The sequence below is a fragment of the Cavia porcellus genome, unplaced genomic scaffold, assembly GCF_034190915.1.
Source record: "Cavia porcellus strain 051 isolate PalLab524CR breed Dunkin Hartley unplaced genomic scaffold, mCavPor4.1 scaffold_7, whole genome shotgun sequence".
Classification (NCBI taxonomy): Eukaryota; Metazoa; Chordata; class Mammalia; order Rodentia; family Caviidae; genus Cavia; species Cavia porcellus.
Genome location: NW_026947490.1, coordinates 25,750,806 through 25,778,520, shown reverse-complemented (window position 1 = coordinate 25,778,520; position 27,715 = coordinate 25,750,806). Strand labels below are relative to the sequence as shown.

Genomic DNA, 27,715 nt, shown 5'->3' with positions numbered 1-27,715 from the left:
AATGATAAAAATCACATCCATAAATTCAGTATAAAATATTCAAAATATCCCTGAGTTACATTTCAGAAAAATGTCAGGGCCATCCAAAAACAAAACAAAACAGAAACAGTCCCAGTAACCATCAAAGCTAAGGGAAGCCTAAGAAGTCATGGTGAGTATTGACTGAACGATGTGTTTCCTGGATGGGTTCATGGATCCAAAAGTGCATTAAGGTAAACTAAGGAAAGATGAACATGAATAGTGGATGGAACCTCCCTGTGCTCTCTTCTGAGTTTTTCTGAACATGAAATTGTAAAGTATTTTTAAAATGTTAAAGTATGCTGACATTTCTGTGTGCTTGTACTTGTAAATGAGTATTCACTTCTCACCCCTAAACACAAAACCTGATCCTTTCCAGTGACTTCACAATGGCTCAGTACAAATACCATTTGGACCACTGATTGTAATACCTTTTTGTTTTTGTGACAAGTTATCTGACCTGAAGGGGAAGTCTGTGATTGTTTGGTCTTTAATGCAAAGAGCTGATTCGCCAGTGTCAGTCAGAGCAACCCGTGGTAGACACAGTTGGGAGTAACACCAGAAACACAGAACTCATTCTCCTATCAGGTGATGCTGTGTGATTTGAAAATGTCTTTTAGTCTTAAGGCTTTAATACATTAATTAAAGTCTTAAGGCTTTAATTCTGAGAGAAGTGCATAATGAGTCATTAATCAATAATGAAGAAAGAGTCATAGTAGCTTTTCCCAAAGTGGGAAAGAAAACAGGATCATAAACTGCCTGTAAGAGAGGCAATGTCTGTTACCGTCATTTGTGCAGCACAGGTCTGCAGTGTGCTCTGCAGACCAGACAAGGCACTGTGCTGTGAAGAGCATGGAACATGGCATTCACTTTGCTTCAGAGAAGAAGACGTGGTAACAGGTACTGCGAGAAAGGATTGCATTGACAATGCTCCATTGTAGTCACGTGTAGCTCTAAAAAGAATGGAAGAGGCATATTGAATTATCCAGTTATTGACAATGTCAGTAATGTCTGCCTCAGCCTCCTGAGTGCTAGTGGGTATTTGCCACTGCACTTGGCTCTTCCATGTTTTTATGTCTTTTTTTTTACTTTTTTGTTAGTTAATTCGTTTTTTTTCTTTTTGAGACAGGGTCTCATTATACATTTTATGCTGCATTGTCACAGGAATCTTTCTGCTGCATTTTTCCACGTGTTGGGATCACATTTGTGCCCAGTCTCCCCCACTCACTGCACCAGGGACTGAACTCTAGGGCTCCTGATTCACAGGCACCATGTTGCTAAGCTGAAATCATGGGTGCAATGTATTTAATTTTTTATGAGACAGTGCCTCACTGTGTAGTTAATACTGGCCTTGAACTCTTAGGGATCCTCCTGCCTCAGTCTCCAAAGTGCTAGAAATTATAGACCTGCATCCTACAGTTGAGTTCTAACTTTTTATACATTTAAACACATTGAATGAAGTGAAGTTTGCTTGGAGTATTTACAAGATATATCCAAATTTCTATATAATTTATTTGTTATTTAAAGTCTAGTTGATGACCTGAACTACAATTGAAACTTTAGATTTAGCTCAGGATAAGCAAAAAATTGCTCAATACATAAAACCTTGTGATCAGGGCATGGAGATTTCTTTGTGAATATTTACCAGAAAAAAATTTTAATAAGTTAAGGATGGTTAGCTATGAACTATAAATATTTATCTTCTGTCACTTGCCACTTGTGTTAGTTGGAACACTAACACAAGGCACAAAGAATTTATCATTATGTCAAATTATGCGCTGTGGTTTGAAGGGATATATTTCCCTGCAGCAGTCTACGAGCCTGAAATTTTAAGAGAGGTACGGGACAAGTTTGTGGTGAAGGATGGAGATACAATAACAGTGACTTTTCCCAAATCAGGTAAGTAAATGGGATCATGAAAGAGTCATGAGGAAAACTATGGCTGTGGGCTTCAGTCATTCTGCAGATGAATGGAAAACTCCCACTATTCCAGAAGCAATGCCATACTTGAGAAACAAGGAATAGGTTTTAATTGCATTTGCATTCAGAGGTAAAGATGCAGCTCAACTGTTGCACAGGTAGATGACAGCAAAGAAGGACCATCTAAGGTACCACAGAAATGCAACGTGGAAATACTAATGCAGATTCTGGAATCTGAATAATTGTATTGGGGTCACTGTGGTAAAGGATGATATCGGGAGTTTCATAAAGATAAGAAATTAAGGACAATGAGAATGGGTTTTAGCAAAAGCTAAGGAAGACACTTAAATACCTAATTTCAGAAAACTGAATATAGACATTCAAATATCCACTGTCAGACGGATGCATAAATTGAATGCCAATCAGAATACATGTGGTGAGAAATGAAATTGTAATACATGACACAACATAGATGAATCAAGCTCATTGAGCTAAATGAAATAAATATATCATAAAAAGATATACATTTTCACGTATGTGAAATACTTGCACTATTCAAATTCATAGTAAGAAAAGGAGAATGCTGTTTGTCGTAGAGTGCAAGGCGCTAGAGTCACTAGGGTTTAGTACTTTATGAGTAGGGATATTTATTTTTCTTAGGCAGAATATTTGGGACATTGAGCAGTAAATGGAATATGCTAAGCATTACTCACCAGAACTGTAATTTATGCTTAAAAATTGTTGCAAGTTCACTTCTATGTTGTGCAGATCTCAGCCCAACTTGACACAACTTGTGTTGACATCATTGACAATAATTATTCCTTCTTTATTCAGGAACCAACTGGTTAATTGAGATCGTCTGCCTGATTCTTTCCAAGGGGGATTCCAAGTGGATCCAATCAGTGCCCAACTGGGACCGTTCACCCTGGATAGAGAGTAAAATGGGATATGAATTATGGAAGGGTGATAAACACCCACACATCTACACATCCCACTTACCCTTCCATCTCTTTCCCAAGTCCCTCTTCAGTTCCAAGGCCAAGGTCAGTGCTTACTGATTTAGAAATTCTTATTCAGTCAATCTAGGTTTGGGCTATTCCGGGGTAAATGGCTTAAATGAAAGAGACAAGTGATTTGATTTTTCAATTCCAGGAGGATCAAATCCCTGTAATGGAATTCTATATTCTCTCGAGATAGAGACAGAGAAGTTCTCTGGGTGGCCTATATTTATTTAAATTTCAAATTATGAGAAGAGGATACTGAGGCAAGATCAGAAACCAAGCAGGATCTTGGGAGTCAGTTCAAAGACTTCTCCAAGCAGTAAACTGTGCCAATTAAGTGGAATTTTTGATCTCTGATGTTCATGGTACTATTGATCAGTAATAGGGGTAAGCACCCTGTGTCCTTGGATACCTCAGTTGTGGTCATTCTGACCTCAGAGCACCATGCTCTTTTCCAGCATGTTCAGAGTTCCCTGTGTTTAGCAGCTTAACACTGCACAGTCGAGTTGTGAAAACAATCCTCTTAAACTGCTCTGTGCCTAAATATCCCCTGGTGATTTAGCTGAAATGGATTGTCATAGGTGGATTTTGATGGGATATAGTAATCTCCCAGATTATTTGATGGTGCAGTGTCTAACCCTTAGGTCATACATGAATAACAGTATGTGGACCATCCTGTATATATAAATCTAGTATCTTAGAAACCCATATTTTAAGGACACACAGGGTTTATGTCTATGGGATAGATTTCTCCCATTCTGTTGCTACATTGTAAGGTAATTGGCCAATATTAATCAATAGCTCTTCTAAAGCAGGACCCAAATAGAAGAATTAAATTTTCTGAAACTTCTCCCTCCCTACAATATTCTGTCTTTTAATAAGGATAAATGATGCAATAAGGATAAATGATGTAATAAGGATAAATGATGGCAAAGTTTCAAAGTATCCTGTTCCCATAACTTTCTGTTTTGCCCAAGCAAGGTCACCAAAGAACATTGCAAAACTCACGGCTTGACAAACTGCCTGTGCTTTGCTTCTGTCCAGTTGCCCTCTTAAGTTTTGTGCCATGAGAGGGACTGAGATGGAGTCACATTATGTTTTCCAACCACTGTTTCTTACTGCACATAACTTTCTGCTGAGATAATCTACCTCGAACTAGCCAAGTAGCTAGTAGGTCATCACCTGAAGGGAACAGGTAGATGCAGGATCTAGCATCCCATGTCTCATTTTTAGAAATATTTTCCTTTGCAAGGCTTTTTAATATAGTCTGAAGTTTTAAAATTTTTAATTAAATTACACTTGAATAACCTATGATCTAACACCCTCTTTAGTAAATGTCGCATTTATGAGGCACAGTCATGTTATTCTAACACATTATTGATATGCGATTTTTAGGAATTGGTGAAGCTGAGGCTGAGAAATTAAAGACTAAAGAGGGATTGAACCAAAATCATGGAATAATGGCACAAAGAGAAATGAACCTATGTTAAATGTCAAGCTATCTCTCTCTCTCTCTCTCTCTCTCTCTCTCTCTCTCTCTCTCTCTCTCTCTCTCTCTCTTTGATGTTTGTGGGCTTGTGGGAATGTAAACACATCCTAATCTTAATAACCAGTGTCATGAATATTTGTGAAACTATGCAATGTACAAAATGTCATCCAGACAATATTAAGAATATTTCTGGAACCCAGAGGCTCTCCTAAACCACCTCCAAGTCAGTGAGTGAACAGAGAGGTAATTACTCTCCTGGCTTAAAACTCTGGGTCATTTTGTTTGCTCTTCAAATTCACATACTTGAACTCCTCTAAGAATTGAGATGTGTGGCTTCTTTACACAATATGAAGTCTTTGAAATTGAATTCTGGCTTTGTCATGTGAACAAACTGTACATTCCTATTGCCTATGCATACAGCAGAATTCTTTATTGATTTTCTTTTTAGGCATATTTTTATAAAGTATGGTTTTCTCACATTTTCTGGTTAAAACCTCCCTGTATATTCCTTGAATGAGTAGACAGACATCTCTGAAAAAACACGTATGCAATCTTCCTCATTTATTATACTTCCATCAGAGTTGCCAGCTCATAAAATTTTAAAGTCTATATATTATTACTGAGTGCTGTCACAAATTCATTAATATAATACATGATATTTAGTAGGTATTTGGTATAAATTTCCTGGACAAAGATAAAATCATGTAAGAAATAACTCTCCTGATTTTTTACTTTCACCTTTTTAAATTTAAGGTGATTTATTGTATTAGGAATCCCAGAGATGTTATTGTGTCTGGTTACTTTTTTTTGAGAAAAATGAAGATTACTGAGAAACCGGAGACTCTGCAACAATATATGAATTGGTTCCTCCAAGGAAAGGGTGAGTTGCTATACAATGTAGGAGCTGCAGAACTCAAGGTCTTTCTCTCACTTTACTGCATCCTTCTCGCTTTCCAGTTCAGCAGTCTGCAAGTCCAAGGCTCCATTCTCACTGCATCACAGATGTTTTATATGCCCTCACTCTCATGCACATACAACACTCAAAACAAAAACAAAACAAAAGAAAATAAAGTTATATAAAGACAGAGCCAGAAGTAGTAGAATATGCTTGCAATTTTGTACTCAGGAAGTTGAAGCAGGAGGATTGCTTTGAGTTCAAGGCCACTGGGACTACATAAGGAGTTCAAGATCAGCCTGAATTTTATAGAGAACTACATAGGGAGTTCAAGGTCAGCCTGAACTATACAGAGAGAGACTGTCTCAAAAAAGGTGAGAATAATTATTAAAAACACTATATGCATAGTTCCACATCCCTGCCGGAGTATGTTTCTTGAGATTCATAAGGCTATATTCCTAGGATTGAGACACAGGTTTATGTCCATCAGTACTGTTACCAGAGACCAAGAAAACCACACAAGGAGGAGTTTTGGACCTTGATTCAGGACTTCGATAGAATTATAGGTGTCTGACTTCTACAACAAAAAGACAATTTTCAAAAGATGTAGGTAAAAATCAAAAAAGAATTTATTAGGCAGAATTTTTACACTACACACTCTAGAAGAATAGAGGGTGGGTGATCAAGAGAGAGGACAATATACTATGGGGATGCAATTCATATATGGTCTTGGAGAATCCCGTAGATGGGTGATCTCAGATGTTTACTCCTACTGTCATCAGGCCATTTTGTGAATACATTAGGAAGAAAACCATTTGCTGTATATGAAGTTTAGAGATATATCACTCTCTGAATTGTATCACTTCATCGAGGATGGAGGTGTGTGTTGCAGAACAATTTATTGGTGAAAAGCATGTCACCCATTTTCAGGATTAATGTGTTATACTTTTAAGGAGTTTGCAGAATGGAACAGATATTGGAACTTTCAGTTATTTCTGTGTCCTTAGCCTGTGGGTTTTCTTTAATATTTTAAAGCTATGATTATTTTTTATCTATTTATCTGCTTTTTTATCCCACTTTATTTTCTCACTTAGTCTTTGATCTTTTATTTTTAAGGGATATTAAGGATGAGAGTCCCTCTTCTCCTGGCTACTTTTGGTTTTAGCTTTGTTGGGCCTTTCTGACCAGGAATTGGAAGTCTTCTCCTGACTTATGCAAAATCAGTTTATTGTTTAAAGAGATATCATTCTTTGATACTTGCTTCATTCTTGGGAAAGTAGGCCATCGGCAAGTAATTCAAGCTTAGAGAGGGACATTAACATCATTTTTGAATGTAGGTTGTGTAGTGTGTAAGTTATAAGTTAGAGTGGTCAGGAAGAAATACATAACATGTTGCTTTGAAAATAGCACACATGAGGATCAGATTGAGCTAGAGAATTATGGAACCATAAACTTTATAAGAATTTTAAATAACCAGGGCTAAAAAATTGAAATATAATTATGGTGAATTGTTGCCTCCACAATATAGAAGCTAGATGCTATTGGTCAGCATTAAAATAATTCTTTTATAATTAATATTAATCTTTAGTTATCCTCTGGCATTTAGTTAACAAATAGGTACATTTTAAGAATATACAGAAATTTCTTTAGTTCTGTAAATAATAAATGTAGTATCTTTTCATTTTGAAATATAATAGTTTCCAGGAAAGACTGACTAAATGTATTCAATGATTTGTTGTCCACTAGGTACCAGATTTCTCAAACTAGCTTCATGACTTGGACTCTGACTTGTACCTTTTATGCCTGAACACCTTTGTTGTAACTGACATTAGGTAATATATATAAAACATGAAGTAGACAAAACAGAGTTAGTTAATGTCACAAAAATAATAATGTTCATTAGCTAGACTACTTGCATTTCTTTATCTTTTGGTGAGTCTATGCAGGAAACCAAATATTTGTCAGAGGCTTATTTCAATGTACATCAAAATATCCTAAGAGTACTCTTTCAACACAGGGTTAAGGACACATTTTTGGAAGAGCTACTAGAATTGGTAATCTGGACCTCTAGGAGCTGTAAGTTAAGATGTTAAATATGTTATTGGCGACTGGTAGTAGTAGCTGGTGTCATGTTTGGAGCCCCTTTTGTGATGTAGCCTACCTCTTTGTTTGTTGTTGTTTGTGTTGTTTTTCTTATTGTTTTGGAAGTATTTTGAGACATTGTCTTTCCATGCAGTTTGGGATAGTTTTAGGCTCAATTTGTCTTCTAGGCTGGTCTGTAACTTTGAAAGATCATCCTGCTTCAGCTTACAGAGTGCTGCAACTGCACAAGTGTATCACCATTCCTGGCTTAGCTCTTTGTTTTTGTATATCAGTGAGATACTATGTTTTGTGTTATATATTTAACTGGGTATTTAAGACCATGTCAAAATAATACTCATGCTAGTCAAATTGATCTTTGTTTATAAAGGTCAGCAAAGTGTTTCAAGTCAGTTATTTCTGAGGACTTTTAGGGGCTGCTTCCTTCTTCTAGTTCTTGCCTTTATCTATTGTTATCTGTGCCAGGAGTCATCAATGTATAGTTTCACTATATAACTTCCACTGAAAACATTAAGACATTTTCTGCTTTAGTGGCATGCCTTTTTGCTGAGTATGTATTGCCTGTCTCCTGTCTCCTTGATTCTAACAATTTTCCTGCTTGAGCCATCATATGATTCGCCATAGCCGAAGAATCTCTTACAGGAATGCCAGCATTTCCTATGTACTGGCTGACTTTGGAGGCAAAGGCTGACATACCGACTGTCCTCTTAGCCTTCCTTCTTTCTTATACTTGTTTCCCACACCTTGAATACTGAATATCCAAAAAGTTAATGATAGCAGTCTTAAAGTGGCAGCACCAGGCGTTTATTCTAATCATTACCATTTTTTTCTGCACATTGACACATTTTGAAATGTAAAACAAGACTGAAGAAAGATGTATATGTTACTTTGTATACAATATATTATTATTAGTAGTAGTAGTATTAATTTGTTTTTTGAGACAAGGTCTTACTAAATAGATCAGATTGACTTTAAACTTATGTAGTTCAGCCTGATATCAAACAAGTGGCAGTCCTCTAACTCAACCTTGAGAGTAATGGGATTATTAGCATGGACCACCAGAGGTGGTTATTTTATAAGACAGTATTAACATTGGGTGTTGGTATTGCATCTTTTTCATCTTATAGATGATGGCTATTATTTTAAAGCATTGAGTGAATAATTTGTTGACAGCCATATTTCTGTAGAATGCTAGTATGCAATAGTTACAAAGCTTCTTTTTTTGTCTTTTTGAGGCAGGATTTTGCTTTGAATTTCATGGGGACTTTGAACTCACTTTTGTAGCCTTTTTTGACCTTGAACTCACTGATTTTTGTGCCTCAGTCGCCTGAGTGCTGGAAAGTTGCAAAATTTTATGAGAAAAATATAAAATAAAATGAATAAAAGTATTAATAAATCCAGTTATTATACTTTTTTCTGCATCAAGAAGCAGAGTTAGTTAATCTGGTTTGGTCACAAGAGAGTATTCAGAAGTATCACTTAGAGTTTTTACTAAATGTGGTTGTTAATTTTTAATTTTGTCAGTGTATATTTGGAGTACATAATGATTACATTCATCGTGAGGAGTTGCTACATAGACACAGTGCACTCAACTCCTTTGATTTCATCCTCTTCCCTCACTCCCCTCACTTCATCTCTTGGTCCTCTTTGCCCTTGCAAAGATCTGTCTCTATTTTTTTGTTATTATCTATCATTTATTTTGTTCATTAGAGTAATCATTCTTTGAGTTTCTCATATGAGATAAATCATGCAATATTTAAACCTATTTGTTAATAAATACTCCGGCAGAGTACTTATGCCTATGCTATATAAAGAACTAAAAAGCATTATAACTCCTCAAAAAGATCATATCAAAAATGAATGATGGAAATGAATTGACCCTTCAAAAAACAGTACAAATTGGCAAAAGTATATAAAATATATTGAACATGCAAGTTAAGACAAAAATGATGTTTCCTATTACACCTAGAAGAATGATAACATCAAGAAATCGAATAATAAGAAATGCTGGTGAGGAAGCTGGAAAAATGAAATCCCTCTTCATTGCTGGTAGAATGTAAATGAGTATAGTCAGTACAGAGATTTCTCCAGAAAACTGAACATAATTTAATACACACAGAGAGACAGGAGTCTAGTTTCAATCTTCTGTAACAGCTACCCAATTTTCCCAGCACCACGTTTTTCTTTTCTTTTTAAAGTTTTTTGCTACTTTTGGTTTGTTTTTACAAATCCATTTGATTTCAAGGATAAAAAGAAAGAAAAAGTGAAGAAATAAAGTTTCTACAATGTTTCAAATCTTGTCAGTAAGAGAGAAACATTGGTAAATACATTGTACACTGTCATCCCTCAATAATTAACCCAGAGCACAAAAAATCTGCATTAAATTGTCAGAAACATACCAAAACAAAGTTTTCTATTCCAGGAATGCAGAACAATCAGTAGAATAGCTATCTTAAATGTTTTTATAGATTTATACATATATGTACACATACACATACACTTTTCCTTTCTGCTTCTCACATTAATGAAGCAATATATCTATACGTCTTATTTCACTAAAGAGTCTGTTCTCAAATTGCATCTATATACTTATTAAAGCCTCCATTTTTTCTTTTTTATGGCTGAGTATTACTCCATTTTACTACAACTTTAAAAAAATTTTAAAAAGAGATTAAGACAAAAGAGGACATAGCAAAGCAGATCAGATCAGAACAATGCAAGTAACACAGCATTTTACCATGAGACAACCCATAATTAACGGTAACTACCATAATGTCTCTTTCTTTGAAATAGTTGAGCATAGGGGCTGGGGATTTAGCTCAGCAGCATAAGCACCTGCCTTGCAAGCAGGCAGTCGTGAGTTTGACCCCTGGTACCGGTAAAAACGAAAAAGACCAAAAAAAAAAAAAAAAAAAACCAGAAATAGTTGAGCATAGCTTCATATACCATAGTATCAAACATAACAGAACAATATAAAGTCATTCAAGAGAATGAAAGCATTACAGGGTCTTCAGAACCAAATAGCAGAGAACAAACAATGGGTACTTTATTATCTTGTTTTCCATAGAAAATTTGTTTATACTATCACACATAATAATATCCAATAAGGTATGACAGGATAGAACCAAAGGAAACAGAAAAACAAAAGCATAGTAGGATTTCAGAGTAAGATGATACTAAATCAGCACTGGCTATTCTAATGTCTTGCTTTCTTTAAAATACCTTTTTATACTAATAAAATCAAAGAAACTCGGATAAAACCAAACTTTATTTTGATAATAAAATCAAACAAACTCAGATAAAACCATTCCAGCTAATGAATGCAGCCATTATAAGGCTTCAGAGCAATGTAATGGTGAATCATGATTACTTTAAACTCTTATGTACTCTTACCATTTCTTTCACTAGAGAGACTGTATGTTATTTACACATGTGAGTTTGATTTATTTTGCTTATGAGTATGGTCTCAAGTTGCGTCCATTTATTTATAAACATCTCAATGTGATCATTCTTTATAGCTGAGTAGTACTCCATTGTATAAAAATATCACAGCTTTTTTTATCCATTTCTCCATTGATTGGCATGTAGGTAGTTTTCAAGATCTGGCTATTACAAACAATGCTGAAAAACACACTGTTGCACATATATCACTGTGTTATGATGTGTTCATGCTTTTGGAAAGAAACTCAGTAGTGAAAGAGCTGAGTTGAATAGGATATCTAGAAACCTTAGATTTTTGATGAATTTCCAAAGTGGTTGCACTGCTCTGCATTCCTACCCATAGTGGACAAAGGGTTCCTTTTTCCCCTCCTCTTTTCCAGGATTTGTTATAGCTTGATTTCTATTTTTTGGTTTGCATTTTTAGTTTTTACTTCATTTTTAAAAGCCAAAACAGGAAAGGGTAAAAATAATACAGACTTTTTAAAAAGTAAGAAATCAACTCTAGTTAATATATTACATATTGTTATCTTAGAAGCAGATGTTCAAGTTACAAAATCAAAGCATAAATAATGAACAGAAAATCAAACAATGACAGTGCAAACTAGTCTTTCTGATGAACTAACAAAAACGTAGTAATATGGTTATCTATCTTGCACACTTAAGCATACTTAGAGTTATATGTGTATATCTACAAGTTGTTCTTTCCCCTTGGTCACTTTCTTTCCCTTTCATTATTACAATATCTATTGTACATTTTGCATCTTATTACTTTTTCAGTGTACTATTACCATTATAACTATTTATTTTTTTACAATACACAATATAATTCTTACAAATGTAAATATGATTTAATTTACTTATGAGTATAGTCTCAAGTTGCCTCCATTTACATATAAATGCCTCAAAATAATCTTTTTTATAGCTTGATTTCTTGATAGTAGCAATCTTTTTGGGGTGAAGTGAAATGTAAGTGTTGGTTTACATCTCTTTTTAAATTTTATTTTATTTTAAAAAAGGGTAAAACTAAAATAACAAGACAGAACAAAGCAGATTAGAAGAAAACAGCGTAAGTGACACAGATTTCAAAGCAACAAATAGGAGATCTACAGTGGCTACCGCAGGGTTTCTTGTTTTTTTCTAAATGGTTATCTATATCACCACACACAATGAATCATACAAAACAAAGTAGTATAAAACTGTTCAGAACAGGCATTTCAGGTCTTCAAAACCAGACAATATGTAAATTAAAAATGGCTGCCATAATGTCTCTCCTTCTCTTCAAAAAAGCTCTCCATAGCAATTGAAATTAAACAATACAAAACAGACTAAAACCATTCTAAACAAAGAATAGAAGCATTATTGGATTTCACAGCATGATGATATGAAATCAGCAATGGTACCATAATGTCTGTTTTTCTTTAAAATAGCTGTTCATTTCATCACTCATAATATAATCAACTCTCATAAACTCTTTAGGAGAACTTCTAGGCATGTATAAGCCTCTATAAGTATACCTATCCTATCTGCATTAGAGCAAAAAAGAAAATGAAACAAAACACATTACAAGAAAAATAAGAAACAAAAAAGACAAATAAATAACAATAGCAAAGAGCCCAAACAATAATGATACAGGCCTTCAAAACATGGTGGTAAGAACAAAATTAAGGCTGTTGTTTTACATAGTGGTCTTCAAGAATTCCTCAGGTCATCCAAAACAAACCTGCAAAAATTTTCCAATCCCATGAGTATTAACTACTTTGTTCTACAAATGTATAGAATTTATAGCACAATCACCTTAGCCATCATAAGTGTGTTTATACAAATTTAGATATTTTTTTCTTTTCCCTTCCTTTTTCATTTTTCCTGCTTTCTCCTAACATATTTGTTTTTTTTTAAGTGTAGAAGTCTTTGAGTGGAGTTTTTTTGGCTTCTAAGTAGAGTATCGAGTCATCTGCAAATAATGGTATTTCAACTTCTTCCTTTCCTATCTTTTTTTTTTTGTCTAATCGCTAAATGACATTTAGCCAATTCTAAGAGTTGAAAAAGTCCTAACATTTTTAGCATTGCTGAGAAGTCTAAGTCCCAAGTCTCTTCTGATACCTATGGCAATCTCTGAACTTTCAACCCCTGTACAAATGAAACAATATTAAACATTTCTGAAATTCAAAGGCACAAGATAAACATTATCACTCCAAAAGTTAAAAGCAGGGGAATATAAAGCATTGGAAACAAAACAAGTGAAAAATCCAGAAGGGCAAACAAATTCTAGAGTTCTATGCTCAGCATTTGTAGCAATCTGGTTGCAAGCTCCAAAAGATTCGGTGATTTCACGCCCCCAGCACTTGTAGAGCTTTTAGCTCCCACAGCTTCTCTGTTAAACCCTCTCTGTTCACTTTTTGCAGCTTTCCTTGGATGATCCACATTCCTGGCTTTTCCAAACTTCTGGGGTCTCCACTGCACCTTTGACTTCACTCTTACATCTTTACAAATTTTCTGCTCAGGGACAAACTGCTTAGCCTCCCAGGCCCTTTGTAATCTAGGTGGAAGCTGTCTTACCCTCAGAATTTGTGCATTTTCCTTGTACCTAAAATCAGTACCATGTGGATGCTACCAAGATTTGCAGCCAGCAGGAGCAGTAGACAGGATTTTCTCTCTCATGGCTGTAGGAGTCCAGTGCCTGGATTGCTGGGTTCTGTTTACCTGATTGTGAGGAAAAGGTTCTCTATGTTGTTGCTATTCTGAAACCTCATGTGGCTGCTGCCATTTTGGAACCCCATGTGGCTTCTCACAATTTTGGAGTGTGGTGCTCTGAAGCTTTTTCCTCTGAGCACATTTTTTTCACTTCTGTAGTTTTGAGGTTGCAAAGGATGGAGAACCACTGTTTCCTGGATTCCCCCTGGCCATCTTTCTTATTTCTCTGTTTCTTCATAGCAATTGAAATCTCAGCTCTATCTTTACAATCCACAGTTTTACTGAAATTTTCCTTCTTGACAAACTCACAGCATTTTAAATTATCCTGCTGGGTATATCAATCTGGGTTGAAATTTGTTTTCTTTAGAACTTAGAGTACTTCAAGTGCTCCTTGACTTTTGAGTTTTTGCTAAGAAGTCACCTGTAATTCTGATGGGCTTTCCTGCATAGGTGATTTGTTTCTTTTCTTTGACAGCTTTTTGTATTCTATTCTTATGTTGAATTTCTGGAATCTTGACGATGATACGCTGGGCTATAGAGTTTTTGGATAATTGCTATATTCCTCATTTATTTGCATATCAAATTCCTTTTCTCTACCAGGAAACTTTTCTGTCATGATATCTGTGAACATTTTTAGTGTTCTTTGCGGCATCTCCTCCTTGCTTATTGACTCCAGTTAATCTTAAATTATTATTCTTAGTCTTATCTAATAGTCACTGGATTAATTTCTCATGGTCCCTTGGTATTTTGAACAATCTTTCTTTTCCTAATCACTAACTACATGCCTGTCTTCAGTATCTGAGATCTTGTCCTCACATTGGCATAATCTGCTTCAAATATTTTCAGTGAAGTTTATTTTCTCATGAATATTTGCTTCAATCTACCTTATGGATTTCATTTCTTTCCTATGATGAGCATACATAATTTCCTTAAACTTGTCTATATTTTTTTCCTGCTTGTTGGCTCTAATATCATGAAGCCTCATGTGTATTTTGGTAATATCTGTAATTATCTGAAAAATTACTTCTCATTTAATTTGTTCCAGACATTCATCTAAATTCTTTTTTTGTTTCCACTTCAGAGAGACATTGTGTGGGCTTTTGGATTTTCCCAATTTATTGCTTCTTAGATTTACCTTTGGTGAACTACATATCTGAGGTTGCATTTTGCTTATATGTCTTTTCTTATTTTCTTTCTTTTTTTAAGTTCAATTTCAGGGGTGATGTTTTTAAGTTGAGTATGATGGGATGCTTTTTTGAAAGCTTTATTTTTGGTAGTTGGGATTGAATTCATAACATTGTGCTTCCCAGGTATGAATTTATACTGCTGAGCTAAATCCCTGGTGCTTTGTTCATAGTATTTAGAATCCTTAGGTGATGATTATCTCTCTGAGATTATATTCCAAGTGTTGCTGGTTTTCAGTTTTGGGTCCGTTGGAAGATCTAACCTCGTCAGATTATTGGAGATGAGAAGTTGCTTGTTTGGCCTTGTTCCTGATTCTTTGGCACTGTGCCACCATATTTTCTGTCATCACTAGTTAATTTTAGTCATGAATTATGAGAATTGACAGCTGTGTAAGGAGCTATGTCAATTTTAGCTATTGTGGTACCAATAGTATCAAGCACAGATTAGAAAATAAGAAAACAGACAGTTGAAAAAGGCTTGCAACCTTGAACCATATGAACTAGATTTATGATTGTATAACAAAATGTGAAACAAATCCATTAATTATATGCAGTATGTAAGTCTGCAAAGTGACAATCTTTTCCTTGAGGTTTAAAATTTGAAATGTATTAAGGAGAAAATTCAGAAGTGGAAGAAGAGAAAGATATCAGAAGTAAAGCTGGAGGACAAAAGGGAGTGACGTCAGCTTGAGGGAACTGGTATAGAAGATTGAAGAAAAAGAAAAATTGAAGAGATAAAGGGGAGAAAAGAACAGACTCACATCCACTAAGAGGTTAGGATCCACTTCCACACTCATATATAAAAAATGAAGGAAAAGAAAAAAAATAAATGAAAAAGAAAAAGAAATAGTCCACTTACAAAATTCCTTCTGGTTTCACTAGTAGACAAGCTGTGGAGGCAGAGTTCTAAATAATACAATCTATCCCAGCAACCCAGTAGTCCAGAAGTTGATTTATGATGAAGTAGTCGATAATCTCAATAGGCCTGCCCTAAGTCCAGATTCACTGGGCTTGCCACAGTTCAATCAGTTTCTATGGGTCTGTGCACAGCTACAAGCTGCTACAGGTAGCCAGCAATAGTTCTCAGATCTGAGTTTATCCAGTTCATCTCTAAATTGGCTCTTAGATGACTGCTGTCTCCCTGTGGGAGGACTAAGTTCTCAGCACTCACCATGATCCAGTGCAGTCCTACACATCTGCTTCTCCCCTGTACCGCAGTGTCTATTTGCATAGGCCTTCTCTGTCACCAGCTATCATTGTTACCGTGTCCCCACATTCCCAGGCTCAAACAGCTCCTCTCACACAGTGAGTCCTTTACCAGGGAGAGGATGCCAACAGCTACTGCATTGTTTATTGAAGTTTTTCTTTTTCTCTCTGTGGGCTTCAATTCATGTTTTCAGTTCTTCCTGGGTCGGGGGATCCACTTTCTTCCTTCTAGTTTTCTTCAGGATGCTATATTCCAGCCTCTTGGTGGTTATTCTCAGAGAGTCTGTATTCTCTACTACTTACCATGCTATCTTCTTCCCACTAGTCCAGCACCACTGGTTGAATAAAATATTTTTCCTTCAGCCTATGGTTTTCCTTCTTTTTCAAAGATCAAATAGCTGAATATGTCTAGTGATATTTCTTTGCTCTTCATTCTGTTCCACATATCTGCTTTTCTATTACCATGCTGTTTCTATGATTAACTTTGTAGTGTAGTTTGAAATCAGGTATTTTGATGCCTGTTGCTTTACCCTTGTTGCCCAACATTGTTTTCACATGAATAATAGGATTGTTCTCTTTACATCTGTAAAGTATACTGTTGTTATTTGATTGTGACTGTATCTAATCTATAGAGCAGTTTCAGGAGTATAGCTATTTGGCCACAGTGTTTTGGCATTTTCAGGAACAAGGACATCTTTTCATTTTCTGACGTCTTCTTCAGACTCTTCCTTTTAGAGCACTGCTGCTTCTTTGTTGGGTTCCTACATTTCCTTGCTTTCATTATTTCCTAGGAATTTCATTCATCTAGAAGCCACTGTGTTTTTCCTGTTTACTACCATGCTAATGATTTTTGTGTGTTGATCTTACATCCTGCTACATTGTCCTCATGGATTATTTCTAGATGTCCCTGTAAAGCCTCATGTAGTTGTAGAGTTTGGGCTTTTCAGAGTTGGCTGAATAGACTTTGTGATGGATTTTTGGCCCAACACTGGAGTTAAAGGTGTGAGTGCTACAATCACTATAGGGTGGGTGACCTGAATAAATTATAAGGTACACAAAGAAGTTGTGCCCTCTATCTTCCTAGTTTTGGCTGTTTTTGGAAACAATGAACCATTCACTACCAAACCACTCTGCCTTGCAGCTAGTCAATTACGTATAGCCTTGAATTTTTTTGTTTTTCATTTGTTTCCCTTCCTTCTTTTCTATGTTCCCCGGTCCCACTTCTTTCTTTTTGAGCAGTTTCACAATATCTATTGCCGATAATAAATTCAGTATATTCTTTAATTTTCTTACACTATAGAGAAAAAATTTTCTTTATTTCATTGTATTTTTGAGACAGGATTTCACTATGCAGCTCAGGCTGACATTGAACTCAATTGTAGCCCAAGCTGCCATCAAACTTAAGGTGATCCTCCTGGCCCAGCCTCTTTTGCATACTACCACACCTTGTTGGAACCAGCCAATTATGGTCCAAATCATCTACAAGGTGAAAGATAAATAAATTTCACCTGCTAATAGAGTATCTAGTAATCTAGTAATATGACCAGGAATCAGAAAGATAATGAAGGCAACCGCTGAAACTGTTTATTAGTAATAAGTATTTCTGGTAGACTACTTTGGATTTCTACGTAGAATATAAAGTCATCTTCCAATAATGACAGTATGACTACTGTCCTTCTTATATGTATTCCTTTTGTTTGTCTCTAACTCTTGAATGATTTCTCTAACTAGTGTTTCAAGTTCTACGCTGAAGTGTCATTAGTGGGCATCATTATCTCATTCCTGACTTTAGAAGGAACGCTTAGAACATAACATTGTACCTACCAGAATATAAAATAAATAAAACAGTATCAGAGCTGTTGGATAGGGTATTCTAAACAGAACCACAGTTTCAGAACAAATAACAGCAATAATCAACAAATGGGATTTTATATATATCAACTGGGCATGGTGGTGCATGCCAGTGATCCCAGCACTCAGAAGGCTGAAGTAGGAGGTTTGTGATGAGTTGACGGCTAGCCTGGGCTACATTTGGATATTAAGTTCTGCTTGAATTACATAATGAGAACTTGTTTCAAAAACTGCAAACGAATCAAGTTGTAGGGGAAGAGATGACTCTCTCAATGGTAAAATTTTGTTGGGAGCTATTACTCAGACAGAGTACTAATATCTAGCATAAATAACTCAAAGAAATTAGACCAACTAAAACCAAAGACTCAGTTAAGAAACAGAAAAGTGAAATGAACAAATGGGCAACTTACATAAGAAAAAATGATTAACACTTTAGGCTTCAATGGAAATATAAATGTAAATAACACTTAAATTATATCATACTCCAGACAGAATGGTCATGGTCAAGAAATAAAGAAATAACAATAACAAATTGTGATAAGGCTGTTGTGAAGAGGACCTCCCTACCTTGTTGGTGTAGATGTGAACTAATAAAAATAACACAGAACTAAAATTGGATATTCCATATGACCCATATATCCACTTCAATGTAATTTCTCCAAGGAGATCAAGACATCATGTTACATCAATAAATGCCTGCCAATGTTCACAGTGGCAATATTTAAAATACAGAAATTTGTTGGTATCCATACTGAATGGAATATTATTTGGTCATCAAAAAGGACAAATCTGAGACATGTATAGGGAAATTATTTTGCACATGGAAAATTAATGTTTAGGACACTAAACCTAACATACAAACTTGAATACCATATTCTGTCTCTTATTTGAGTAAGGGAAACTATGAACAAAGAGAATAATAAAGAATGGATGCAAGGAGACAGCAGGATGGATCTCTTACAATAAGGAAGTTGTCCACAAAATCAAGGATGAAAAAGAAGGGATGAAGGAAAGGGAAAAATGCCGAATAAAGATATGCCATGCAAAGGAACCAAATTAGCTTCAAGGAATGTAAATCTTAGATGACATGACCTGAGTTAAATTAACAATATCAACAAGAATGAAAATGGGAAAGTGAATTAGAGTATGAGTGAGATGGGGAAAGAATGGGATTAAAAAGAAAAAAAGTTGCATTATATACATGTACCCACTCCACAAGGTAATTTTGAGCTGCATGTTCTTTTAAAGTACACTAATAAAAATAATAAATAAACTGCAAATAGAAACACCATATGGCCAAGACATTCTCCTACGTGACTCCCACAAAGACACAACATCATCATACTACAGTGATACATACAGGTCCTTGTTCATAGCAGCACAATTTACAATAGCTGAACCTTAGAGGTACCATGTATCACCATCCATAGATCAATGTATAAAGAAAATATGGTGTCTATACCAGATGAAATGCCTCTCTGCAGTGTAGCAGATTAAAGTCATTTGGAGGCTAATGGGGGCAGCTGTAAACCACACTGTTAAGTGAAACAATGAGACACACATCGTGCAGTTTATTTGCTGACCCCTCTTTCCATTTCTGGGTGGAAGAGCAAGCATCTCGTTCCTTTGGTGTTTTGTGTAACTACATTTTTGTGTATGTATCAAAATCCTGGTGTACACTGAAAATATATAAATGATCAATTTGCAAATTGTACCTTAACTAAGTGACAAGGAAGGGGAAAGAGTGAAATTTGTACATGGGACTCCTAATTCTAGAGTTTGTAGTCTATCTTACTTTTGCATGTCCCATGCAGTGCCCTTTGGATCATGGTTTGAGCATGTTCAGGGTTGGCTGTCCATGAGAGAGATGGAAAATTTCCTGCTGCTGAGTTATGAAGAACTTACCAAGGTAACCCCTGTTGTGAGTTAGCACATCTACTCCTCACTGCCTGCACTCCCTCTAAACCTTTTTCTCAGGAGATTGTTTTCTAACTATCCTGTCAAAGTTCACTCTCGTGAAGATTCATGAAGTGTGAGATTATTGCTCTTGTCTTTATTCTCTTAACTGTGGCTCTCCTTTATTCTGGTTCATGATTTCCTCAGGTTTTCTACTTTGTTTCAATTCACAATTTGTAAGTGGATTTTTCCACATCCAGAGGCAGAGTGTGGTGCTTATAGGGAGTGGGACAGTTTGTAGGAGAAGGGCTTATGAGGCTCCTGATAACCTGGTAGCTCCAGAGATGTGTCCAGTGGTCGGTAATTCCCAAGTCACTGATTAAAAAATGGGTGAAAATGTGAAATCAGTTTATGTGAACACCCAGAATGGTAAAGTACTACAGGAGAGGGAAGCACATCAGATAATTCTGTAATATTGAAGGTGGCAAATGGATGCTGTTGAACTTGAGTGATAAACTCTAGTACTCTGTAGCTTAGAAAAAATACCTGTGTTTGACAGAAAATTAATTGTATATTTTAAAGGACACAATAAAAATGCATTTAACATTTTCAAACAATTTAGGTTGTGTGACTGGAAAGTTTTGCAAAGTACCCAAACCTGACCATGACATATATATATATATATATATATATATATATATATATATATGTTAATTTGCCATAGTTTAGCAAAACTTGCTAAACATTAATATATGTATATATTCAAAAGTTTCTATATAAAACCATAGAATTTTCAAAAATTTAAATTAGGCTCCCAGCAAGCAGTGCACCACCATTGCCACCTCCATGGGAAGCAGAACACTGTATCAGAAGGGGCCCAATAAGACCAGCTGTTGGTGAGTGAGGTGAACTCATGCTGTTCTTCAGCACACAGACACATATAGCACAAGTAGCATAGAAAGGACACCAGAAAAGCTTTTATGGCCTGAAGCAACAGAGCAGCCCTAACTCAGTCACAGAAAGAAGGGAACCCACTTGTCCTAGAGCTAGACAAGTTTATCCCCCCCTGCCTCACAACTGATGGAAAACACAAGCTACTGGAGTGAAAAAGAAGAAGCTGTGCAAGATTTGGAAGGTGATGACTGCACACAGATCTGGGAGAAACCCCTGGCTTTCACTCAGAGTGTGACAACAACTGGGATAGCATCACAGAGGCAAACACAGTAAGGAAAAGGAGACACCCAAAACCCTGTCATCTAAGGACCAGTACTAGCTCCCACAACTAGAGGACAAGATGGACTCATAAGCCAGCACAAATTCTATGAAAAACGTGGAGGGACGACACAGCACATCTCTAGGATCTGACTTGGGCATTACCACAGAATTGTGGGGATCAGAGGAATTTCATTCTCTTTTTGGTTTTCTTTGGTTGATTAGTTTTCCTTTATCAGGGTGATTTGGCTATTTTTTAGTGGGTTTGTTTCTTGGTGTTTGGTTTTTCTTGGTTTATTTTATTGCTTATTTTTTGAATAATTAGATTTCTTAACTATATGTTTCTTTTATTCTATTCATCTTTCCCTCTTTCCTCAACTGTCACTCTCAATTTTATGGTATTTTCATGCAAATGAACGTTTTCTCAGTATTACTTTGCTTCAATATTCTTTTCCCTTTTGTTTCATTCTTTCTTGTGCACTATTGTCCAGCCTCCCAAACACTGATTGACCCATCCTTAGCATTGCAGCATTGCTTCTACTGTATTTCTCCTAATTCAGCTCTCTCCTCTTTACCTACCCTTCCGTAGTACCACCGAAACAGCTTAAAATCAGTATGCAAGAGGAAACTCATTGCATACCAACTCCTAGCATGTGTTGAATTTTTTATATCATTTTAGATCCTGTTCCTAAGTTTAAAGGTTCCAAATTAATAGTTATCACAGTTTATCAATTGCTAGGCAGTGATTGCTGACATGTTTACTGCTAAGTGCACTATCATAGCAAGGATGTCACACTCGCTGTAGTCACTTTTTTCCCTTGTATGCCAACATTGTGACTGGAGATAATAACCATCACCATTGTTCATGACCAAAGGTCAGAGTGCTGAGCCAAATAAATATTAAATTCTAAACCTTAATAAAATGGGAAGTTAGGATCTTAGGTTAGAAATAAATGAAGTATTAGTTAGAAGACAGCTCTAAGGAAATAGACACTTCCTAGGGGAATGCGAATACTAGCGATAAAGCTATTCATCATAGGAACTCTATGATCACAACACAGAAGATAAAACATAAAAAGTGACAAGAGACAGAAGCAAAATGCAGGGCCAGACCTCCACCCAATCCAACGAGATAAAACCTAGAGCACAATGGAACAGACAAAATTGGAAGTCGTACACTAGATCTTTCTGAAATGATAGCAGCAGAAATGAATAAAATACATATGGCTATGGAAAAATTAATCTCTCAGTTGAAAAAAGAAACAAAATAAAAGACACACTTAATGAATCTAAATAGACACAAAGAAAAAGAGGAACCTAGAAAAATGAAAAAAAAAACCCACAATATATGAACACAATAGAAACCATGAAACAGATCTGAATAGATATCTAAGAAATTAAAAATTACATTGAAAATATATGCAATAGAATAATGAAAGGAAGATAGACTATCATATCTAGAAATCAGAATTGCAGTTATTGACTATAAAAAGAGAAATATCTTAGAAATAACAAGGATTAAAAAAATCAATCCAAGAGGTATAAGATACAACAAAGAACAACAACATAAGACTCAGCTGAATTACCAAGAAAAAGAGCTAGTTCCAATAGTATTAAAATTCTCTTCATGTAAAAAATAGCAGATAACTTCCCAAAGATAAAGGATTTGACATATAAATAGGTAAGGCTTATCAGACTCCACATAGTCATGCCCAAACATCCATATCAAAGCCTATAATAAACAAGATCCCATAAATTCAATACAAGAGTACAATATTAAAATCTGTTAGAGAAGATAAACAGATCATCTATAAAGGAAAGCACATCTGAATAAAAGCAGGCTTATTAACACAAATCCTCAAGTCATGGAGAGCTTGTAGGGACATATTGTAAGTGCTAAAAGAAAGCAACATCCAAACAATATTGGTGTACTCTGAAAAACTACCTTGCAAAATAAGTGAATAAATAACATATGTCTTTGGTGAAGAACAACATAAAATTTATAACCACTTACCCTCCTTTCCAAAATGCTCTGAAAGATATTCTAAGAAAAGATATGAGGGAGGCCAATGTTACAATAACATCAATAAAAAGCAGCAGTCAGGGAAAATAGTTAAAAAGAAGGTAAAGTAAGGTACCAATAACAGGAATATAAACAGAAGGATATGTCAACATGCATCAGTGATAGCCATCCATGTATATATTCTCAATTCAAGAATGAATAGAAACAGACTAGCAGAATGAATCAAGAAGAAAGATCCAACAATATACTGCAACAGGAAACATGTAACTCAAAAAGAAATTCACAGCCTGAAAGTCAAGCATACAAATCTATAGGAAGCAAAAGCAAGAGAAGCTATTTTATTTTCAGACAAAAGAAACCTCAAGCAAGACTGATCAAAGGATACAAAAAGGATCACTGCATATGTGTTTAGGTAAAACTCAAAGAAGAAGAGAGAACAGTCATAAATATATATGCACTAAATTTCAGTATGCAAGCTACGTAAAACAAATACTAGTAGACATGAAAAATCAAATAAGCATAAACACAGTTATAATGGGGCACCTTAATACTTCACCACAAATAGATCAATCAACAAAGATATATCAGAACTAAAACAAATCTGTGAACAAACAGACATAGTAAATGTCTACCGAGTGTTCCACCACACAACAGCCCAATACACATTCTTCTCAGTGGTGCATGTCAAGTTCTCCAAAGTAGAACACAAACTAGCCCATAGAACTTGCTTAAATAAATGCAAAAGAATTGAATTTATCCTACATCTATGATCTTATCACAGTTCAATGAAGATGGAAATAAACTAAAAGGAAACCACAAAAAAAGAAATAAGCATCTGAAAATTAGATTAAATTCACCTAAACAACCAATGGGGCATATGAAATTATAGAAGAACTTTAAGAGAACCCACAATACTTCTTAGGAACTGGTAATTGAACTCAGGACATCATACTTTCCAGGCAGGTGCTGTGAGAGACTTTCTGCAATTAAATAATATGTTTATACAACCTACAAGAAACTATGTGATTCAAAAAAAAAAAAAAAAAAAAAAAACAAAACGCAGTCTTAAAAGGGAAATTTATAGCAGTGAACTGTCACATCAGGAAAATAGAACAAACTCAAACAAACAACCTAACGTTGATCCACAAATGCTTAGGAAAAAGAACAAATAAATCTCAAAGCTCAAGTAAGAGAGGAAATTATAAGGAAAACAGAACCAAATAATGCAATTGAGACTAAGAAAACAATAGAATGAATCAATTAATTGAAGAGAAGTTCATTTGAAAGATTAAAACTCAATCTGACAAAAGTCATCAGGATAGCTCCTTTTTTGTCACCTCCCTGTTCTTCCTACTCCATCTTTCCTCTAAATTTTGGCTTCTATTTTTTCTAGGACACGAGAAGCACTATAGAGAAGATTTGTGAATTCTTAGGAAAAAAGTTAAAACCCGAAGAAATAGACTTAGTTCTCAAATACAGCTCCTTTCACTTCATGAAAGAAAACAAAATGTCCAACTTCAGCCTGCTGCCTAATGATGTTATTAATGAGGATTTCTCACTTATGAGAAAAGGTAAGAAACAATGCTCCACTTTCAAAATCTCTCAGGAGACATTCCTGAGACATGGAAGACATTCCTCTTGGCCCAAGCAGAATGTGAATAGTTAAGATGACTGAGATTTTTATCTTCATGTTTAGAGTGTACACCAATGAAGCCTTAATTTTCCATTCTCCCACAATTCCCTTCAAAGCCACATTGTCAGTGACACAAAAATTTTTTGGAAAGCTCTTGTATCTAAATTTTTTACAACTTCTTAGTAACACCAAGTCTCATAACCAAGTGTATAAAGTAGGTTTAGGGAGTAATTTCTAAACATTGCCCTAGTTAATTTTGTTTACTCAATTATTATAATATGTGTATTTTTTATTCTAAAATGCAGTACCTGGCACAGAAAAGTAATTCTTTTTTAGCACTGGGGATTGAACTTGCTACATTGTACTTGCTAGGTGAGTACTTATGACACAGAGGAAAATCTCCCTCCCCAGAATAGGGCTTTTATGATTTTTTTATAGTAGTTGTGGACTGAACAGAGAACAATGAATAAAACATAGTATATCCACTATTAATTTAATTTTAAGTACAGTAAATGTGTGGGATTGATTTACCATATAAATGATTAAAATGTTGAAGTTGTTAATAGTGCAGAGCTAAAAATTTAGTATCACAAGAGCAAATGAGCTTGATGAAAAATTTGATGCTATTGACTCATTAGGAGTTCAATATTCAGAGAAAATTAAAAACTTAGAATATGGAAGGGTTCATGCAGTCTCAGCCATTGTTAGTAATAGAGTTTGACACAACTTTAAAAAGATATCTTCATAATCAAGAGAAATGGGTTGGATCATCTATACTCGACAATTGACACACGGAGAGGAAAGTCCCTGAATGCAATAGCATTTGGACAGAGGGTTCTAAGGATATAATTAAGCCAAAATGATATGAATCAGGTTATAGCTTAGCATGCTTGGTGTTTTTAAAAGAAGAAATTAGAACACAGACATAACAGTAGGACAATGTGGAGACATGAAGCCAAGTGGTCATCTACAATCAAGGAGAGAGACCTACAACGTATGCTTGCCCCACCACCCTTGTAAGAGCCCAGGACTGCCCAACACCATAAACTAACATTCCAGCCTTCAGAACTGTGAAAAATTTAATGCTTATTTCTTAAGTCACCAACTCATCCTGTGATCACTTTGTAATGACACTCTAGCAAAAAATACAAAAGCTTTTGAAATATTTTTAAGTCAAGTAGAAATAGAACCAAATAATGCAATTGAGAAATTCTCAATTGCAAAAATGCAAAAAGAAATTCTCAACTAGAAGGTATGTTGGATTGTCAATTATTCACATTCAGAAACTGAAATGCCAACACAAAAAAACTGGACATTCCAGTTTAATCTATTATGTTAACCCAGATTGCAAAGGTGATTGACTTGGTTATGGCCAGTTAAAACAAACACGGTGAGAAGGAATAGATTCTAAATGCTTCAAAATATTGAGTTTGGCTTGCAGTGAAAGGACTATAAACAGGACTGGCTGGAAGAGAGTGAGAGGAAGAAAATTGTTTCTGTGCAGGCAGAAATGGAAATGGTAGGCATGCAGCCATAGAAAGGCTATTTATTGGCTTTGAACCGTTCTTAAGCTATTCTAGCTACTTTCTCTGTGTCAAATGGGTCCTAGGGGCTGATCAATGAGATGTACTAAAGTCTTAGGCCTTATTACTAGATCTGATCTAAGACTTTATGCTGTTTTCCAGGAATTGTGGGGGACTGGAAAAATCACTTCACTGTAGCCCAAGCTGAAGAATTTGATAAAATATATCAGAAGAAGATGGCAGGATATCCTAGAAATCTGTTTCCATGGGAAGAATGTTGATAATTTTTATATATTATATGAATACTGATACCTGTGTTCCTGACCTTGTACTTCTGCATGCCTAGAGATCATTGCATAAAATCTATGATTTCATTGTGAAATCTTGAATTATCAAATCTTTTCATTTTTGATAGTTTGCTTGTTACAAATTACCTTTTTACTCATATTCACTTAATTGTATCTATATATTAGAAATACATCATGTTCCTCTGTATGGTATATTACAGTAAAAATATAAAAATTATCCTAAACTGTGTCAAACTGCTTTTTAAATTTTATTTATTTATTTATTTTATTTGGTACCAGGGATTAAACTCTGCACCTTATGCTTGCTAGGTGGGTGCTTTTCTGTTGAGCTATAATCCTCACACTGCTTTGTATTTTAAAGGGAAAAATAGAAATAAAAAAGCAAAGTTTCTGAACAGGCTAATCAGAGAGAAACACTAATTAAAATATTATGTCTTATCTTCATAGAAGTTACTCAGACTACAAGGTAGACTCATGCCAACTTGTCCAAAAAATATTAGCACAAAATTTCTTTTCAGTGAACCAAGAGAATTAACATAATTATCTTTACTATCTTGTATACATATATTTTTCCTTTTCTTCATTTTGCTTTCCCTCGCCATAGTGTCAAATTCTTACAGAAGGTACAAAATCTACAAGAAGCTAAGCTGTTTCCTATCAGTCATACTTCCAGAAATCATTGCTATCTGACCTTAAATATTATAGTTCTTTATGTGGTTTTATTTTCTTACTTGGCAATGTGTCGTGCTAAATAATAAGCAATTTGTATAACTGGTACATAGCACAATGAATTGATGAACTGAAATTTTTATTCACTGATCTGTATTTGATGTTTATTCTTGCTCATACATGCACTCTACTTCATAATTGTATTGAGATGTTAGACACATTTGGTTCCAATTCTCCTGTGAAAGAATTCTTCACTGATTTTCCTCTATTAAAACACTACTGTTGTGGGCATGGTGCAAACATACATGCCAGTTTTCTGAGGGTTCTATGCTGGAGCTGAGAAGTCACACTCACAACACCAGGGCTGTCCTGAAAGGCACCACAGCCATCCTCAGTGACACAGAGGCCCAGAGCTCCTCTGACAACAAGTATAGTCAGGTACATGCCAGGAAGCAGTGTGACGAGTTCATCCTGAAGACCAAGCAGCACATGTCTTCCCCTCCAGATCCTGGAAGCAATGCTTGACATAAGGACCAAAGCTTTCCGAGGAGAATCTAATGGCTCAAACAGCAACTCATGGGAGAACCCACAATGCTTCAACGCATTAATGCCTCAACACCTCCACACCTCCCTTCGTCTCCACCTATTTATCCTG

At 35.4% G+C, this 27,715-nt stretch overlaps 1 protein-coding gene across 1 annotated transcript; it reads left to right on the top strand.

Moving 5' to 3' along the window:
- The first annotated feature begins 1,710 nt into the window (after positions 1-1,710).
- LOC100730125 (3-beta-hydroxysteroid sulfotransferase-like) lies at positions 1,711-26,615 on the top strand. Its single transcript, XM_003461343.4, has 6 exons — positions 1,711-1,917; positions 2,773-2,981; positions 5,182-5,308; positions 19,611-19,705; positions 24,321-24,498; positions 26,246-26,615. The coding sequence occupies exons 1-6, from the start codon at positions 1,782-1,784 to the stop codon at positions 26,362-26,364; spliced, it is 864 nt and encodes a 287-aa protein (XP_003461391.1). The 5' UTR covers positions 1,711-1,781; the 3' UTR covers positions 26,365-26,615.
- The last annotated feature ends 1,100 nt before the right edge of the window (positions 26,616-27,715 follow it).